General features: G+C 47.8%; 2 protein-coding genes across 3 annotated transcripts; both read left to right on the top strand.

Moving 5' to 3' along the window:
- Positions 1 to 8,746: 8,746 nt before the first annotated feature.
- LOC133921015 (large ribosomal subunit protein eL39) lies at positions 8,747 to 9,470 on the top strand. The gene is made up of 3 exons (XM_062365711.1): positions 8,747 to 8,850; positions 8,962 to 9,065; positions 9,184 to 9,470. Exons 1-3 carry the CDS (start codon positions 8,848 to 8,850, stop codon positions 9,230 to 9,232), a joined length of 156 nt encoding a protein of 51 aa, XP_062221695.1. The 5' UTR covers positions 8,747 to 8,847; the 3' UTR covers positions 9,233 to 9,470.
- A 3,623-nt stretch (positions 9,471 to 13,093) lies between these two features.
- LOC133921014 (ATPase 8, plasma membrane-type-like) lies at positions 13,094 to 16,170 on the top strand. Of its 2 annotated transcripts, XM_062365709.1 has the most exons (4): positions 13,094 to 13,141; positions 13,233 to 14,582; positions 14,859 to 15,401; positions 15,488 to 16,170. In XM_062365709.1, exons 1-4 carry the CDS (start codon positions 13,094 to 13,096, stop codon positions 16,121 to 16,123), a joined length of 2,577 nt encoding a protein of 858 aa, XP_062221693.1. In that variant the 3' UTR covers positions 16,124 to 16,170. The 2 variants fall into 2 exon arrangements, with proteins under 2 accessions (XP_062221693.1, XP_062221694.1); XM_062365710.1 differs by having other exon boundaries at positions 13,233 to 15,401; positions 15,443 to 16,170.
- Positions 16,171 to 16,529: the final 359 nt, after the last annotated feature.

The raw sequence follows: 16,529 nt of genomic DNA, 5'->3' as shown, positions 1-16,529 counted from the left end.
TCTTTTTATGTAGAATACTCAACTGCTCGTCGTCATCTAGAACTCCCATGAAGGCATGACATCACCAACCGCTGATCCAGCCTGGGTGCTAGAAGAAGATGCAGTGCCGCTGTCAAATATTGAGGAAGGTAGCCCGATCCACTACCTCAACCTGGACCAAACAGATACCCGTGGAGGCGATGAGGTAATTCATAAGCAGATCAATGCATCTATTCTACATATTATCATATAGGTTTCTAATAATTTTTTTACTTATGCTTGATGCTCTAGAGGGTCACGATATGAGCAATCCTAGTAGTGGTATCAAGACTGAGGTCCCTCGAAGATACCTACAGGATGATTTGTGATCACGGAGGTCTCATCAGCAGGGGAGCTAATTACACCAGAGAGAGTTCTAAGGTCATACAAGTCAGTCTGTGGGATTACTGTTAAGGATCACGTGCCCATCAGCTACAGATTATGGACAGACAAACGAGGTGATCCGCATTAGGTTCCTGATTCGATCAAAAACAACATCTTGTGGTCCAAGATATTAGAGAAGTTTGACTTCCTTGAAAAGACAGATATATAAGTAGTTAAGCGTAAGACACTAATGATCATGGGCTTTTTATTTAAAAACTAGAAGGGAACACTGAACAGAACATATGTGCAGAAAGATACAATGCCAGATTTTTGCAAATGACCGCAACTGAAAGATCATTGACAAACCTTTGCGGAGTATAAGTTGTCGAAAGAAAGCACAGAGATTGAGTGAGGTGAACAAAGTAAAATCGAAGAAGAATATGTACCCTCACAAAGTCAACAGTCGCGGGTACGTGAGGAAAAAAGGCAGTGGCAACAACAGCTAGATGAACTCTGTGAGAGATGTGTCATTCATGAGATGGAGAGCTATAGTGAACGATCGACATACTTTCTTCTTAGGAGGGGTGTTTCTTACTTGTCTCATGAAAGCTTATCCTTTACAACCTTTAAAGACCCGAAAGTGATGCAAGATCTTGCAAAAAAGCTTGCGGAAGCCCATGAGCAGTCTGCACAAGCTCTTTCAAGCCAGCTAGGGATAGGGATGAGATCACCTTGGCCCTGGAAACAAGGAGCATGATGGTCGCACATGAGGTTTTGGGGTGATGGGTTGGAAATATAGATCCCCATGCAACGTCGATAATTACATGAGTCGAAAGAAATCCCAAGTAGAGTGAGATGCAAAATGAGAGGCATAACAAGATAGGATGATGGAAATAATTAAACAAGCGCTAAAAAATGAGAGAAAATATACAGAAGAAAAAATAGCACAAGCAGTACGACAAACCCTTATGCGTGAACGGGGTGCCATTGTGAGCGAACAGGAACGGCCAACAACGTCTCCTAATGTTGCACGCTCCAGTCTCGGTGGTTGTCGGAGTAGCTGTGCATCCATTGGAGTTTCGGGAGCTGACTCCATCACTTATGTTGTGGACCTCATCACACCACGGACACCATGTGAACTACACATTGGTGCTATAAACATTACCATCAAGGTAGCTTCCGACGTGGCTTATCTTCGCGGCTCATATGAATATTTGCACAGATGTCCGATACTGGAATGCTACGCCTGGTCGAAGTAGACGAGACAGTTGACCAGTACCGCCATGTTGGGGTGGACTACCCTGCAAAGGAGGGGGCGAATACTATATGAGAGAATGAACACACATTCATCGCGAGGGAGAAGGTCTACGTAGTGTTTTTACCATAGATATCTCCCGAGAATCTCTACTCTCCACTACACCCTAGGTTACCGTCGCCTCGAAGATTTCCCTCTCCTCAGCCATCTCCCAAAAGAAGTCCACCTCTTCAGCCATCGCCTCCAAAAAGTCTATCGCTCAAGAAGCCAATACCATCAAGAAGCCAGCCATTAGCTCAAAAAACAAGTTCAGGTTCTGCAGCATCTAAGAAGATGACATCATCTAAGAAGTCGGTGGCATCTAAGAAGTTGGCGGAACTCAAGGATGTCTATTCACTCACTAATGAGGAAAACAAAAAAATTATGGATGCCAATGTCACGTCTCATTTCCATACTCCATCACCTCCACCGAAGCATGCTGTGCCTAAAGATGCCTTGAATTTTTTTCATGAACATGGCCAAAGCTAAACAGACAGGGGTGACTTCAAGTAAGCCGCCGACTGACTATGAATGCATTAGCAAGAAGCAGGTGAAGAGCAAACTAGGCTCAATCATTAACGATGCTCCAGATATTGCGGACTTTCTAGCGATTCAAAAATAAACAGAGAACTAGCACCGATTACTGTGAGAGTGGATATATCAAAGTTGGATGTTAATGGCCACTTGAGTTGAGCAAACATTTGATCAAACTAGATATAGAAAGATACCTTACAACTCAAATGCACCGATTACATCAGTGGTACTTGGAGCAGTTCAGGTAGGGTTTTTAAGCATTTTCTATAACATACATGGATGAATATTTCCTCAACGGGGACGACTTCTTCTGGTTGGAATTCTTGCACTTGGTATAAGGAAGATGCCCTCGATGTGGCTATAGTCAGAGCATGGACTCTGTAAATGACTTATGCATATAATTCATGTTATATGATCTTATACCTTGAAATTGCATAGCTAACTTCTCTATTTCGTAGAATACAAATCTAAGCATACGAACAAGACTTAGATAAAATAGTAGGATTCATCGATCCTGGGCTTGTGACCAAAAACTTGTAACGAGTAATCCAGACTTCACCGAGGACTACTTATTAAAGTGTCTACTTTACCACCAATAGAAGAAATTCATACTCTTACCCTACAACTATGAGTACGTGTTTGTGCGCCAGGGCATCCTCATTTTATGGATAACTCAATTCTAGTACTAATTTGTTATGGTGACACATTCTGCAGTTTTTATTAGATCCTCTTTGTCATCCACCCAGACTTGAGCAAGATCATTATCTTAAACTCACAAAACAGAGATAAGACGACTTACCAACACCTCATCAACATGTTAAACATGTTAACTCGATCATTTAATCTTCTCGACGATTGCATCCAAGTTTAATTGGTATTCATATTCATGTACATGACGTACACAAGATACCACAAAAAGAGTGTTATCCATTTTTCATTCCGGAAGTAGTACGATGTAAAAACTGACTTTTTGTTACACAATCCATATTCATGTCTTGCATTTTGTACTGAATAAAAATGTTCAATTCATTTCACTAACGAATCTTTTCCTCTTAGAGTGTATGAGGCAGTCACCCAGTAATAATCTCTGCCCAGATGGAGATGCTATTAGGTTCAATGATCTTGTGGTATGAAATAACATACCAATGCCTTATTTTCAATTTCTACACGTGTTCAAGGACCAATTCTTTCGATTATTTAAATGCAACGCTCCAAACTACGTACAAGTGTGTTACAACTTGCAGAAATACATGCCCTTCAAGAACAGATTGCCGAGTTTTTCTTGTAACATGTTATCGACCAAAATGGTGAGTTTCATGAACCGATCGTACCATCCACACATGAGAGACCTTCAGATAACACTCTACCTTCTAGTAGAGAGTTTGCGACAAAGAGAAAGACCACCAAGGGGCTTGATAACGTATTATATTTCGCCAATTGATATAATATTAATGAATGACATTAACTTTTTATTTATTAATGAATGATATGAATTACTATATATGATGTGAAGTTGGTATTGTCGGACAACTCTTTGACATAATGGTCTTCCAGCGATGACATGAAGGAGGAGTAAGATAGCGTCCTGTAAGTGTGCTTAGGAGGAGGAGGAGGATGAGAGGTTGGCCCGTCATCTATGCATTGCAGAGAAGCAAGAAGAAACATCTTGTAAAGCGTGCCTAGGAGGAGAACGACGAGAGGATGACCCATTAGTGTGCTGCAAATGAGTCCAAAGGCTCAAATCGTAGAGGCGTTCAGGCATCAAATTTTGATGTCTTTGACACACCGACGAGCCTGGAACATATGTGACGTTGTGGCCGATCAGGCGTGGCCGTGTCCTTCGCTCCACCACCATCGCCCCCCCCTCCCCCCCGGCGTCCTCGAACGTGCACATGCCATCAGTCGTTAGTACGGAGATGCGGTCCTCATCACGCGAGAGCTAGAGGTATACTGGACTGGCTCAACTCGATGGACTTTTCATGGTGACATGTGAGAACTATTATATATATTTGTGTATTTATCGATGCCTGATTTATAATATGTGTTTATTACAATTTATTAATGAATGTGCTTTTATTATTAATTTATAGTATATATATATATATATATATATATATATATCATTGTATGCATATATTAAGAGAGACAGAGAGATCAAAGAGAGAGAGAGTGAGTACAGAGAGGACAGAGAGAGGAATGACCAAGGAGGGAGAAGCGGAAAAATACTATCGGCTGAAAACCAGTTATTAGTAAACTTAGGTATCACAATCGATCAAATTTTTCAACCGATAATAATAACCTCTTCACTATCAGTATATTGAGCCAGCTCGACGTCACTGCCTTTGCTTAATATTAACTCTAAAACTAATAGCGAAGGAAAGCGCACGCAATTCAACGCGCGCCCCAAGCGCTGCGGCCGTACTGTCGCCGAGTAGGCTAGCTAGCTTCAGCCTACGACTGAGCGGATAGATGCCTTTGGCAGCGCAGCGCAAACGGTCTCTGGTGGCACGTGGAGTTGAGCGCGTGGCGCAGGCAGCTCCATGGCTTGCTGCTCCTCTGAAGAAGTGAAAGAAACCTAGTCGTGGACTCGTAGGCTTCAGATCATTTGCTCCCACGGAGAAACGGTTAATTCAGTGAGACTTTGTGTCGGAGAATGAAGATGATTGGTTTTGTTCAGTCTCAGATTTGTTAAGCTGGTAAGTAGCTGGTCTATTTTGTGAAAGGGAGTGGCAAGCTGTTTATTTATATATTTGGAGGAATTAAACCTATCAAATTTTGGGTTTTTTATGGGTGTTAAACGATTTAGATTCACATCCTATACTTTAACTACTTCGCCCTGTGACCAGCTGTATATTCATATATTTGGAGGGATTAAATATATCAAATTTTGGGTTGTTCGATGGGTGTCAAACGGTTCAGATTCACATCCCGCACTTTAACTACTTCGCCCTGTGGCCAGCTGTCTATTCATATATTTGGAGAGACTAAACCTATCAATTTTTGGGTTGTTCGATGGGTGTCAAACGGTTAGGATCCACATCCCACACTTTAACTACTTCGTCTGGTTTGATCTCATTCACTCCGTCCAACTCCTCCTCCCAAGCGCTGGTCCGATCTCATCCACTCTCAAGCACCGGTGGCGTCATCGCCCCTCCCTCCTCCCAAGGGTCAGCCCATCCACCTCCACCGCCCATCCCTCTTCTGCCGCACCTCTCTTCCCGGCGCCCCTCCTGTTCGCGCTCCACCGCTGTGACTCCGCTCGATCTCACCAACCGTCGATGAACTCACCCCGCCCCGCCCTCCTGCCACGTCTTTGACGGCTCCCCGCCGCCGTTGCCCGCTCCCTCTCTAACCCCTCTCGTTTTTGACACCCTCGTCACCGACTCTCCCTACCGGGCATCTTCCACCATCGCAACGAGCGGCATCCTCATTGCCTCGCCGTCCAGCCCACCGCCCGTCACCACCTTCAGATCGATAGACCTCCCTGAGCCTCCCTCTAAGCCGACAACCTCCGGAAACCCGAACCCTAACCCCAAAAACCCATGACACTAATCCAATAGGAGCTCACCGAGATGATGAGAGCTCGTCGGAGAAGAAGAGCGTACACGAATCTCTATACAAATCGAAAGATACGAAATTCGACAGATTTTTTTGTTTTTGTTTTTGTTTTTTGTCGACAGACAAATAGCAATTTCGTTTTTGAAAACGAAATTAGCAGCTGGTCTAATTAAATTAACCATATGACAGGTGGTCAATGCCAGCGAGTGAGTACCTTACCCCTCCATCAGCAGATAGGCCAGAGGAAAAATTGAAAACCATTTCCCCCCTTCTTCGGATTGCCCTCTCAACTTCTGAATTGTCAAACATGTTGGAATACTGATTTCTGATTTCTGAAGCTACAAGTGGTTTTAACGATTACATCACAAAACGGATTTTGGAACTTGCAGCTAAAGCCTATACAATTCCGTAGCTGTAAATGTTGACAGATCAAGTCAGTTCTTGCAGTGCGTTGTCCTGTTAGGCAGCTGCAGTGCAGCGCAGTTGTTAAATCCAGCTCTCGTGGGCATCAACATCACACTTGCATTGCAATGCAATGGTCCATGCGTCGATTGCAGGCACAAATCGATGCAAATCTTATCTCGATGTCTCCTGATTCTTTGGCTGGTACCCCAGAAATTGAGGCAGATTTCAATCAAAAGAAGCCATATCATAGCAGATACAGTTTGCTGCTAAGTTTTTCTGCACTAGTTTGGAATCTCTGGATCACACTGGAAGTCTGAAACGGAGCTCGGCTGTTAACGCAGGCTGCATGCACACACTGAAGGCTGAAACGATGGTCCAATTGCCTAACCAACTTGGAGCTTATTCTGACATAGTCATGTTACTGTCAACTACGAGTTCCAACTTCCAACCACCCTATCTAATCCCCAATGGACAATAGCTCAAAGTGAGCTAGCTACAAGAAGGACATTCAGCAGGGCAATAAAAAATAGCGGCGAGTTGATAGCCTGACGAGCGTGCCCCCCCCCCCTCCCCCCTTCTCTTTCAGTATTCCACACTCTCCGTTTTCACCAAGTTTTACTCATTGCAAGTTTGCAACTTTGCAAGTATGACACTGAGAAACAGCTTACTGATTTGAATATAGTTTTGTATGTAGTTCGCCCGTCACTGTCTTGCAGGAGTACTTGTTTGCTTGCAGAAGTCAGGAGGATCTGATTATATGGGTGACTGCTGACTGGTTTACCGCTGGCCAAACGCAGTCATTAGCCCTCGCCTATGATCCGCTTTTCGTGGGATCTTATTTGAGCCGAATGACATGTAATGATTGGGACAAGATCTTAGGATGCTAGCATTAGTTAGTTGAGTGTAACAAGAACCAGTAGCTAGTACATTGCTTCAGAAAACTTCAGTCAAAATTATGCCCTTTTTTTTTGGTTTCTCGTCCTTTTGGGTGACGCTTGGTTTCAGCTGTATTTCAGGCGATTGAAGTAGCTGAAGTCTCAGTGGAGAGTGGACTGCAGCATACAGGACTACAAAACACCCAGTGCATCATTAACCATTCATTTGCTGCAAACCTTAGCTTGGCGAATTGCAGGAGAGACGTGTGTTCGCTTTGTCTTTCCTTTTCGCAGTGACGGTTTGCTGATGGCAGTGCACTGTGCACGGCATGGCGAGTGGCAGCATGCATCATGGATGGATCATGGCAGACAGCATGTAAAACCCCCATGTGCCAGATGATCGGCTGATTGCGACTTATTAACTGAACTGAGACTAACAAGGATCACAAGCAGCCACTGCTCCACGTCTAATCAATCATTGGGAACTCTTGCGGACACGCGAAATGCTCAGCAGATGAAGCTGTGGTGCCACTGTCCCCTGTCGGTATTCAGAAAATCTCGGTCGGTTCATGAATCATGAACGAAGTCCTGCTCCATTCTTATTGACCTCCGGTTCCAAGAAAATGGATCCCGGTTAACGCAGAGACAGCATCCGAAATCTCCATGTGGCCATGGAACGATCCACGTCCATGATTGCGAGATGTTCGTAGGAGGACGACGACGACGGCTCTTAAGATTCTGCAGAATTAAGCTAGCTTAACCCTGCATTTTTTTTCCTGCCTGATGCATGCACCCTTGTGGACTGTGGAGTCCAAGCCTCCGAGCAGATTTCTAGTGCTCCCTTCCCCTTCCTTCCCCACGACGCGTTTTGGAGACACTCCTGTTTTGTTCTTGTTGTTTAGGCCGAGATCAGCATCCCTACGTTGTTGTGGTAGGCTCGGGTGAAAATAGATCTGGACGGCCCGGGAATTGCGGTTACGACTTAGAACGCATATAGCAGGATCTAGCTGGACGGTGACGGTTGTTATTTAACTATCTAAAGTGGAAAAAGATTAGCGCGTTGAATAGACTGCGATTAGGGATGCAAGTTTAATACTTTTTACTTAAACTTTTTACGTCATTGAATCGATCCAAAACTTAAAAAAATGAATTAAAACTTACTCTCACCTAACTAAGTGATGAACCAGAACTATCCAGGGTACCCACTCGTACTCCTAACTGCGATGGAATCCTCATGCTCGAGAACGGAAGAACTTGTTGCTCTTAAAAGAGGTGCTTATAGAAAAAAAAAGAGTTTTTTTTCTTAACCGCCTTGGCACAGATGCTTACACAAAGGACAAAATGCTTACTTAAGAACTATTGCTTATATTAGTATTAACAAGATAATTAATCATATAATTTTTATATAGGTGTTTAAATCTCTATTTTCTTAAGCACCGCATTATTCATGCCCTAATCATTTGTCAAGTCGTCCAGTCCAAATTCAGTCGAGCCCTAGAATTTCTTCTGGGCCCCAATATTTTTAGAAGAGGAACCGGGCCCTAATAAGGAGAGCTCGTTATAAACGTTACGAGCCACAATTTTTTTGTATGGGCCTATACAATCTGGTAGGGTCATTCCAATAGCCCAGCACACCGAAGTCTAATGGGCCATAGGCCCATTAACCTGCCATCTTGCAACAGTCACATATCGACAGATGAACGGTCCAGCCCAACGAGCCCATTCCATCTCGCCTCTCTCTTCCACTATATAATCCCCACCGTCCACCACTGTGACGCTCCACCGCAGCTAGGGTTTTCCCTCCGACGCCGCCGCCGCCGCTTCGTCTCCGCCGCAACGATGGTAATCCGCCGCTCTCTCGCCCTCGCGCTCGCTTCCATGGAGCTCGGCCTATGCGGCTAGGGTTTCGTTGTTTCTCTGACCACGCTTTTGCTTGGTTCTTTCGCCGCGCAGCCGTCGCACAAGACCTTCCGGATCAAGAAGAAGCTGGCCAAGAAGATGCGCCAGAACCGCCCCATCCCCTACTGGATCCGCATGCGCACCGACAACACCATCAGGTGACGGCCGCTTCCATGCCTCCCGCTCGCCTGATTTGGTGTCGTCTTAGGCGTTTACGTAGTTATACTAACCCCGCCGCCGCCGCCGCTGCTGCTGCCGTGGTTTGTTCTGTTACAGGTACAACGCGAAGCGCAGGCACTGGCGCCGCACCAAGCTCGGCTTCTGAGCGTGGAGATGGACCGGCTGCTGCGTCGGAAAGCTAGGGTTTAAGAGCTACCTGTCTTTTGTTTTATGGATGTTTCACTGTTTATGCAATCTAGAGAGTGATTCCAGGATGCTTTTATTAAGAATTTGGTGATGTTAAGAGAGTTGGTAGTACTCTGGTGTGCCGAGGGTACCATGCTGCATTGCTATGCTAATTAAAGAACCCTTGTATATCTAGTGTTGAAGTTATTTCTGAGGCATAGTTTTGAATCATTTGGTCAATTCTACCGCATGGATGGAGATGTGAATTTGTGCGTGTATCATTACTGAGTATGGTTGCCTCACGGTTGGATTTTGATAGAGTGCAATAGGACGCTTTTCAGCCAGAATAACATATGACTAGGCTTCTTTGTAGAAAGTTGCGATCGTGTAGATGTTCTATGTGTTCATCGAGCTTATGCTGAAATTAGATATTGTTACTCTGCATATGTACGAGACCTTTGGCAGATTTATGGTCGCTGCAATGCTTTGCACTCTAATTCGAGGGTACGGGTTTGTAGTAACCAAAGTTGTTTTGAATATGCATTCAACTCTTGAATGTCTCCCGCTTACTTTGGCTGAGACCAGGGCCTTGCCATGTGTGGAGTGTACATGCTGTGGGTATAGTTGGAGTGAACTTTTTTGTCTAACCGAGTCAATTGGTGATTTAAATGTGTACAAATGGGCGATGCTTGCACAACGATAGGATTGCTATAGCGGGGCCTTCTTTCTCTAGGAGCTGTAGTGCATTGTTTGGGAAGAATGGTTCTGCCCTATCTTCTGGTTGATACCAATTGTTCTGTATTATTAGCATGGGATGCAACCTTAGAAACTTGTGCGGCGAAGTCAGGATTGATGGCCAATTTGCTGTTATGGTCTTGTGGCTTAAATATGGGTTTTGCTCTCACATTGCGTCATCATTGAAGAGGTTTATGGAGTTACATTAATCTCTTTAGGGGGGATAATTTATGTTGATGTCTACTTGATGAGGCCATCACCGTTATAGATTCTTTTGTAAAATGCGCTTTTAATAGATTCTGAATGTCTTTGAGTGGTGTCAGCCTTGATCTGAAAGGAGTTTTTAATCTAGTGATATACTCTCTCCGTCCTAAAATATAAGGCGAATTAGGATTTGAATAAGTCTTTGAAATTATACTTTGATGATTAATTTATTTTGCAATATATTATTAATTGCTACAAAATCAATATCATATTAAAAGATTTATGAAATACAGATCTATTGATACAACTTCAACTTTTGTATATTAAGCATATGTATAATTTGACTAATTGTTATTTAAAATTTACAAAGTTTACTTTTTCAAATCTTAATATATCCTATATTTTGGGACGGAGGGAGTATGATTGCCAGACTTGATTTGAAAGGGGATTTGAAACTTTTGATGCACTGTTTTTTTACTCCCATGTTTGTTTGAACTGTACTCAGGATGTTCTCTAGTGTGTTCTTTTGCTTCTTTTTTTAGGAAACGGGTTTATTTCATTGATGGAACATGAACATTACAAACCACCCTTTACAAAGGAGCTCTTGTAGAAAATCAGAATTACAATGTAGCCCCTGGGAGGTCCTCATGTTCTGTTTCACCTCCGATCGAATCAACTAGGCACTGCAACGCCTCACTGGAGCTGGACGGAGAATGACACCAAGGAAGAAGCAAGAAAACTTTCTGTGCACCGGCGAGGAAGCTTCAATTTTTAGCAACACAAAGGACAGCTTGTCACAAACAAGCTTTGGCAACGCTGAGCGACCTGACTTCGCGAAACGATAAACGCTGTAACCTCATCGGACTAGGAGCGAACAGACATCTTCAACTTCAGCATCAATGCCAAAAACATCGTCGGCAAGCAGTCCGACGAGAGAGCATGACCCGAATCGGAAAAGAAGCACCAACAACTCGTCCTTCCCGGGTTATGGCAAGCTACATACCTCCTAAAGCTGTTGCCAGAGATTTTGCCGAAGAAGGAGAAAACACCATAAACAGCTTGGAGAAACCTAACTACATCCTACTCAAAAACTAAACATACAAACTCTAAACTATCCTACTAAGACTATCTTCAACAAAAACTTTAAAAATTCACATCCTATAATATTATTACAGCATTCTCTAACACTATTATAGCATCACATATTTTTTTTCATCTCCAACAGATAACATATTTTCTATCTTTCATTACTCTCTTTCTCCCCCGGGATCCATGTGCATACTTAGTGTACATTGATGATGCATGCTATAGTAGATACAGTAGATAGCAAATTTGCCGGCCCCTCCATCCCGACCGTATTACTGTAGCTTAAAAAAAATACATTTGGAGCTTCTGTTGAAGAGGTATACAATGTGGAGGGAGAGATATTTTACTGTAGCAAAAAGAAAAGTACAGATACTATCTCTATTAGAATTGACCTAACTATGCCAGATATGGATCCGCCGGATCCCCTCCCCTCCAAGGCCTGAGAGGCTGTCGGAGGAAAGGGGTAGGCCGGATCAACACTGGAATCTAAAAATTGCCCTGGTTCGCCTCGTGGTACTGTAGTTGGCGAGCGTCGGTTTGGGACGACGGTAGTGTTCTTTTGCTTCTGACACGCGGATTAACGTATTCATGCCTAGAGCTCATAAATTTGTATGGATTTGAACATTTATCCTGATGGGAAAATGCTTCCACAGTCAGCACAATTGTTTTTTACACAGTTGTGGCTTCTTTGGATTGGGATGATTTCGATGCAAACCGGTTCATATACCTCCTTACTGTTACCTGATGGAATTGAAGGATGTTACATCAAGGTTGCAATTATTTGGTGACATTTTTTATCTAGTTGAGCATGCTGAAGCTTGTGCTGAATCTCGGACTTGGTTACTGTCATTCTTGTGAACCATTAGTCCGCTTCATTCCCTGATGCGCATTTCAAATAGCATTGGCAGGTGGCAGTAGCAAGTGGTTGCTCGTCCTACTAAATTAGTTCAAGTTCTAGCACCCATCTGGCTGCCTTGCAATTGCTAGTTTGCTAGGATCTAAGGATTAAATGATTAAGATTGTAGATTGTAGGATTTTGTAGTATAGCTTGCTTTGTGATTGTGAAAATCAGTTTAAAATATGATTATTTATTTTTGCTTTTGCTTTTAAGTTAGAATCTATAATCAGAATTGAAAGACGAGCTGGGCAACAGCAAACCAGTAGCTTCGTTCGGTGATGGGCGCCACACCCGTGTGTATTTGCCGTACTTGCTTTAGTTTAGCTAGCCTCAACTGGGTTGAGATTACGATATACTGTCACGGATAGGTGCGCCTCCGGCTGCACGGCAATGAGATGCACCCAAGCGCACGGCAGGAGAGAACGATCCAAATGGACGCTCGGGGCACGCCTCTAATTATGCATGGCCAGCGCCGAGTTCGTCGGCGTGACAGAATTCGGCCACGAACGCGCGCAGGCGCCGTGGATACCGCAACGCGAACCGATTGGCAGGCAGGCATGCTGGCCGAGCGGAGGGAGACGCGCGAGGAAGCGGTCAGCCGCGCGCCCCGCGACGCGATGCGCGCGCGTCGCGTCGCGTGGCGGTGCCCCTCGGCGACCACCCGTTGGCAACGACCGCCATGCCGCGCGCGGGGGTGAGGGTATAAGAGGCGATGAAGCGGGACGGGGCCATCTCGTCTTCAAGCAGCGCACGGACCGAGGCAAGGGCAGGCCCGGCTCCGTCCCGTTTCATGAAGGCCTGGCCCCCGCGGGCAGCAGAGGCGAGTGAGCGGTCACCGGGAGTGCGTGCCTCCCTACCTCGAGCCCCCGCGCGCCACTCCACACCACCCCACCTGTCCGTTAACACCAGCTAAAAAACATGGCGTCCATCTCCCTCGAGGACGTCCGCAACGAGACCGTCGACCTCGTACGCCTCCCTTCTTTCTCTCGCCGTCGTTCTCGTGCATGCATACTCGGTTCTGTTAGCTTGACAAAGTGGTGTGTTTCTTGATCTGCAGGAGACCGTGCCGCTCGAGGAGGTGTTCCAGCACCTGAAATGCAGCAAGCAGGGAATGTCCGGCGCCGAGGGCGAGAACCGGCTCAAGATCTTCGGCCCCAACAAGCTGGAGGAGAAGACCGAGAACAAACTGCTCAAGTTCCTGGGCTTCATGTGGAACCCGCTGTCGTGGGTGATGGAGGCTGCGGCGATCATGGCCATCGTGCTCGCCAACGGGGGCGGCAAGCCCCCGGACTGGCAGGACTTCGTCGGCATCGTCGTCCTCCTCTTTATCAACTCCACCATCAGCTTCATCGAGGAGAACAACGCCGGCAACGCCGCGGCCGCGCTCATGGCGGGCCTCGCGCCCAAGACCAAGGTCCTCAGGGACGGGAAATGGAAAGAGGAGGACGCCTCCATCCTCGTGCCCGGCGACATCATCAGCATCAAGCTCGGTGACATCATCCCCGCCGATGCCAGGCTGCTCGAGGGCGATCCGCTCAAGGTCGACCAGGCGGCGCTGACCGGCGAGTCACTGCCGGTGAACAAGCACCCGGGCCAGGGAGTCTTCTCCGGCTCCACGGTAAAGCAGGGCGAGATCGAGGCAGTCGTCATCGCCACCGGCGTGCACACCTTTTTCGGCAAGGCGGCGCACCTGGTAGACAGCACCAACAACGTCGGACACTTCCAGCTGGTGCTCACGGCCATCGGTAACTTCTGCATCATCTCCATCGCCCTCGGAATGCTCGTCGAGATCATCGTCATGTACCCGATCCAGCACCGCGCGTACCGCGACGGCATCGACAACCTCCTCGTCCTGCTCATCGGCGGCATCCCCATCGCCATGCCCACCGTGCTCTCGGTCACCATGGCCATCGGCTCCCACCGCCTGTCTCAGCAGGGCGCCATTACCAAGCGCATGACCGCCATTGAGGAGATGGCCGGCATGGACGTGCTGTGCAGCGACAAGACCGGTACCCTTACCCTCAACAAGCTCACCGTGGACAAGACACTCATTGAGGTGTGCGGCAAGGGCGTCGACAAGGAAATGGTGCTCCTCTACGCCGCGAGGGCCTCTCGCGTTGAGAACCAGGACGCCATCGACACCTGCATCGTCGGCATGCTCGCCGACCCCAAGGAGGCCCGCGCCGGCATCAAGGAGGTCCACTTCCTTCCCTTCAACCCGGTGGAGAAGCGCACTGCCATCACCTACATCGACTCCAACGGCGACTGGCACAGAGTCAGCAAGGGCGCGCCCGAGCAGATCATCGAGCTGTGCAGGATGAGGAAGGATGCCGAGAAGAGGATCCACAGTTTGATCGACAGCTACGCCGACCGCGGCCTACGGTCGCTGGGCGTGGCGTACCAGCAGGTGCCGGAGAAGAGCAAGGAGAGCGCCGGTGACCCGTGGCAGTTCATTGGTCTCCTGCCGCTGTTCGACCCGCCGAGGCACGACAGCGCCGAGACCATCCGCCGCGCGCTTCAGCTCGGCGTCAACGTCAAGATGATCACCGGCGACCAGCTGGCCATCGGCAAGGAGACCGCGCGCCGCCTCGGTATGGGCAACAACATGTACCCCTCCACTAGCTTGCTCGGCGACAAGTCCAGCGAGATGGGCGGCCTCCCCGTCGATGAGCTCATCGAGAAGGCCGACGGCTTCGCCGGGGTGTTCCCCGAGCACAAGTACGAGATTGTGAAGCGGCTGCAGGACCGGAAGCACATCTGCGGCATGACTGGGGACGGCGTGAACGATGCTCCGGCGCTGAAAAAGGCCGATATCGGCATCGCCGTGGACGACGCGACGGACGCGGCCCGGAGTGCGTCGGACATCGTGCTGACGGAGCCCGGGCTGAGCGTGATCGTTAGCGCCGTACTCACCAGCCGTGCCATCTTCCAGCGCATGAAGAACTACACCATCTACGCCGTGTCCATCACCATCCGTATCGTCCTCGGCTTCATGCTCGTCGCGCTACTCTGGAAGTTCGACTTCGCGCCCTTCATGGTCCTCATCATCGCCATCCTCAACGACGGCACCATCATGACCATCTCCAAGGACCGCGTGAAGCCGTCGCCGACACCTGACTCGTGGAAGCTCAAGGAGATCTTCGCCACCGGCGTCGTCCTCGGCACCTACATGGCCCTCGTCACCGTCCTCTTCTTCTACCTCGCCCACGACACAGACTTCTTCACGGTACGCCTAGCTCGCGAGCTGTTCCTGCCATGCGCAACCAGGCTTCGTCATCTGACAGTACAACTAACGCTGACCATGCAATGCAGAACACTTTCGGCGTGAGGTCAATCAAGGAGAACGATAAGGAGCTGATGGCGGCGCTGTACCTCCAAGTGAGCATCATCAGCCAGGCGCTCATCTTCGTGACGCGTTCCCGGAGCTGGTCCTTCGTGGAGCGCCCCGGGCTGCTCCTCGTGGTGGCCTTCCTCGCGGCGCAGCTGGTGGCGACGTGCATCGCCGTGTACGCCAACTGGGAGTTCTGCAAGATGCAGGGCATCGGCTGGGGCTGGGGCGCCGCCATCTGGGTGTTCAGCATCGTCACCTACGTCCCGCTCGACGTGCTCAAGTTCATCATCCGCTACGCGCTCAGCGGCAGGGCCTGGAACAACATCAACAACAAGACGGCCTTCACCAACAAGAACGACTACGGCAAGGGCGAGCGCGAGGCGCAGTGGGCGACGGCGCAGCGGACGCTGCACGGACTCAACCAGCCAAACGCCTCCTCCGAACTCTTCAACGACAACACCGGCTACCGCGAGCTCTCGGAGCTCGCCGAGCAGGCCGCCAAGCGTGCCGAGGTCGCCAGGCTGAGGGAGCTGCACACACTCAAGGGACACGTCGAGTCGGTGGTGAAGCTCAAGGGGCTCGACATCGAGACAATCCAGCAGAGCTACACCGTGTAAGACGGACGCCATCGATTTTTGACTTAGATATACGAATGAATGATCCAGCAGACCTACACCGTGTAAAACACGCATATACGAATGAATGATCAGCGAGAGGACGAATTCGGCTTCTCGTTTTTTGACTTAGATATTATTTGTATTTGTATTTGTATTTTGGGTGGCAAGAGTTGTGAACACTGGTCTCTTTTCAGTGTAGTGGAGTGATATTTGCTACTTCAGGTTCATACTAGTGTTTGGCATTGTTGTCCGTATAACGTGTAAACTCTTCCTGAATTCATCTTGCATTTAAGCAATCAGCTTCACCAGTCAGTGACCTCTCCGTGCTTCGCTCTATGCTTTGCTTTAGTTCTGTTGAGTGAACTCACTGCTTCAGGGCTGAAATGGGAACGGAAAAGGCATGCCC

This window comes from Phragmites australis, chromosome 6 (assembly GCF_958298935.1).
Source record: "Phragmites australis chromosome 6, lpPhrAust1.1, whole genome shotgun sequence".
Classification (NCBI taxonomy): Eukaryota; Viridiplantae; Streptophyta; class Magnoliopsida; order Poales; family Poaceae; genus Phragmites; species Phragmites australis.
This window is presented reverse-complemented; position numbering and strand designations above follow the sequence as displayed.